The sequence below is a fragment of the Chrysochloris asiatica genome, unplaced genomic scaffold, assembly GCF_000296735.1.
Source record: "Chrysochloris asiatica unplaced genomic scaffold, ChrAsi1.0 scaffold00180, whole genome shotgun sequence".
NCBI classification, from domain to species: Eukaryota; Metazoa; Chordata; class Mammalia; order Afrosoricida; family Chrysochloridae; genus Chrysochloris; species Chrysochloris asiatica.
Genome location: NW_006408698.1, coordinates 4,928,965 through 4,932,655, shown reverse-complemented (window position 1 = coordinate 4,932,655; position 3,691 = coordinate 4,928,965). Strand labels below are relative to the sequence as shown.

The 3,691-nt window shown below is 36.7% G+C and overlaps 1 protein-coding gene across 1 annotated transcript in view; it reads right to left on the bottom strand.

Moving 5' to 3' along the window:
• Positions 1 to 3,691, bottom strand: part of DIAPH2 (diaphanous-related formin 2) — a 1,391,152-nt gene that overhangs the window by 1,012,135 nt on the left and 375,326 nt on the right. Inside the window, exon 8 of the mRNA XM_006872015.1 lies at positions 2,680 to 2,816. Coding sequence (XP_006872077.1) covers positions 2,680 to 2,816 — 137 coding nt within the window. The remainder of the gene's footprint in view (positions 1 to 2,679; positions 2,817 to 3,691) is intronic.

Here is a 3,691-nt window from a genome sequence, read left to right as displayed (position 1 = left end):
TGTCTCTGTGTGTGAGATGTGTCTCTTGCAGACAGCATATCGAAGAATCTTGTTTTCTTATCCATTCTGCCACCCTCCATCTCTTAAAAGGTGTATTTAATCCATTTACATTCAGTGTAATTATCGATAGGTATTGATTCATTACTGCCATTATGTTTCATTTTTTTGTGGTGTTACTGGTTCTTTGTTCTATTTGTCTTCCTTTGTTGAGTTCATGATTTTTGTGTTCTTTCTTGTGAGTTTCCTCATAGTTTTAATGTTTTCACGTTCTTCTTGGATTTTCATTTTCTTGGTATGTTGTGAAGTGTTCATTTTCTTTGAGATTGCCTCATAGAACATAAACTTTTCTGTCCATTTAGTGCAGTCTATTTTATCCTGTAATCGACCTGACCTTCACACTATCTGGATCTCTGTTCCTACGTGTTTACGTTCTTTTACATTGTACTTGTTTTGATCATAAACTGACCTCCCAGATTCTCTGAGTTTGTTTTTATAGTTTTGTTTTGTTAACAACTCTTCTTTCTGTTGGCTTAATTCAGGGAGGTACTGCCACGTATGTCAATCTCTAGTTGTTGTCTGTTCTTGTTGGTTCTCAGTCCACGGAACTCCCTGTAGGATGTTTTGTAGCGCAGGGTTGGCTTTGGTAAAATCCCTTAGCTTCTGTTTATCCTGGAATGTTTAGATTAAACCATCATATTTGATTGATAGCTTTGCTGGATAAAGGATTCTTGGTTGGCAATTTTTTTCTTTCAGGGTTTTATATATGTCTCCCCATTGCCTTCTTGCTTGCAAGAAGGCCTCCAAGCCTAGCCCGACAGATTCAAAAGTACGCAATTTTTTACTTCAGCTCCAAACTCCACAAGCTATAAGTCTTCAAATCTTTAAAATATTCCTATCTCTGTGGCTCCGAGTTTTGGAGCTCTGCCCTGGATCTGCTTTGCCTGGTATTTTGTGTCATTGCTGATGGCGACCTTCAGTGCACCTCCACCTTAGCTGCCCTCAATCCCCACCTCCTCAAGCCATAGTATTTTCAATCGACTCATATGCATGTTAAAGTTGGACAATGAATAAAGAAGAAATTGATGCATTTGATTTATGTTGTGTGAGAATAATATTTAAAAGACCATGTACTGCCAGAAAAATAAACAAATCTATGTTGGAAGAACTACAGCCAGAATGCTCCTTAAAAGTCAAGATGACCATACTTCATCTCTCATACTTTGGATATATTATCAGGAGGCACCAGTCCCTGGAGAAGGAGATCAAGTTTGATAAAGTGGAGGGTCAGCAAAAAAGAAGAAGAGTCCCAACAAGATAGATTAGCATATTGGCAATAGTAATGGGCTCAAGCAAAACAACAGAGGATTCTGAGGATGGCTCAGGATTGGGCAGTGTGTCATTCTGTTGTGCATAAGGTCGTTATGAGTTCTAACCAACACAATGGCACAAAATAACAAAAAAACTTGTAAGCACTAAACCGAAGCTCTGGTAGCGAACTGATAATGAGTCAGGCTGTTAACCTCAAGGTCAGCAGTTTGAAACTGCCAGTGACTCCATAGGAGAAAGATGAGGCTTTCTGCTCCCATAAAGATATACAGCCTAGGAAACCCTGTGCAGGATCGCTATGAGTTGGAACTGACTGCATGGTACACCACCACCACTAAACAGCATCTCAGAGATTTTTCGATGCATACAAAGTGTTGAGAAAAAATATTTCCGTTTAGATTTTTAGCTATTTCATGTTTTTCAATTCTAATGTTATTGTTAAGTGCCATCAACTCAGTTCTGACTCACAGTGATCTTGTATAGGGTTTCCAATGAGCAACTGGTGAGTTTAAACTGCCACCATGAGGTACAGTGCTTATCTAACTTGGCTTTTTGATAGTATGGAATCTGAAACTTTCCTTTGGAAGCAATATTATTTCCATGAGCAGATATGGTCTTACACAGATTTAGCAATAACTTGCTGAATTTGGCACATAGATATAATTTGAATAATTACCAACGATTTTTTTTTTTTTTTTTGGGTGGTGGTGGCAGGGAGAGGGTCCTACTTTATATCACTATATGAATAATTCATCTTTCCATTTTCTTAGACAGATAAAGTAAAATAAAAGTAGAAAATTAAAGCAAATAAATATATCTTTTCAAATAGATACTTAAAGGAGGCATGTTGTGTGAGTATATATGGTGTATGCTTGCATCTGTATGCATCTCGCCCAAATAACTCTCTAAAATGTTTCCACTTTTATAATGATTACTTTACCTTTAGGTGCACAAAATACCTAATTCATTCTATTCTCTTTGAAACCAATCTTGAAAAATTCTCAATTAGGATTCTGTTCACACCATTTTTTAAAAAAATCAACAAAAGGGCTAAAATATGAATGTACAACATATAAATGTCAAGTTTTCATGCAAAAAATTGAAAAATTAGAAAAAGAATGTTCTTCTTGTTGTTGTTAAGTGCCGACTAGTCCGTTCTGATCCACAGTGACCCTGTATAGGGTTTCCGAGGAGAGTGGCTAGTGAGCTTGATCCATAGACCTTGCAGTTCAAATGACTTTGTAGTCTATCGCATTAACACACATCGCTACACCAGTACTCCAGGATAATAATACGACTTATAAATTTTGTTAAGGTTTTTTTCAGTTAATAGAGTAATATAGTAATACTTACATATTTTCTTCTCCAACAATGCAAATAGCAGAAAGTATTTTTACTATTTCAGTCATCATGTTGGGTTGTTTGGGGTCAATTGCTCTTGCCAACAGTAAAAGACTTCTTTCATCTCCTAGAATCCTTTGTAATCCAAACTAGAAAGCAAAAAATAAACCTTCACTAAAAATGTATAAGGAAATATAATCTTTAATTAAAGAAAGCAACTTATATTGATTTTCCAAAAACCTCCACATCAACAATGAGATTCTACATAATTATATGAACAGTCTTTGTATTTGCTTTTAATTGACAGGATTACATCTTAGAGTTTTTACCCTTAGATCAGTTATGATCTTCATTAGCATGCTCAAAAGAATTCCATAAAGATTTGGGAGAAATATGGTAACAATCAGTAATTCTTCAACAAAGAAGAACATGTAAAGTAAATACTGACATGATTTACTAAAGCAATTCTAGTTATGTCATTGTGTCTCCTTGGAGAGATCTGGAATTTAGAGGTAAACTGCTCAATACGTTTGTATGTAAGATTAAGTTTAGCTAAAAAGGTAAAACGTTCAAAAGCTCTTTCATACACTATGTGCCACTGAAAAGATGGAGAAAAAAAAAACCTCTCTCTGTATTTTCCCATAAGTTTCTCTTTAGTGCTCCCCTCATTCAAGCAGCAGTGCAGCATGACAAAAACTATTAAACCAAACTAATGGTGACTGGAACAATCAACTAGGAAGAAGACAACCTTTTTCATTGTATTAATTAACACACATGTGCATGTGCTTACACAAGAGTTTTTCTGTGCACTACGTTGTTGTTGTTGTCAGGTGCCATTGAGTCGGACCCGACTCATAGCGACCCCATGGACAGCAAAACGAAACAATGTCCGATCCTGGGCCAACCTCACTACCGCTGCCACACTTGAGTTCATCAGTGATGCCACCTGGCCAGTCCATCTCGTTGGGGGTCTTCCTCTTTTTCTCTGACCCTCCACCTTACCCAGCATGACATTCTTCTCCAA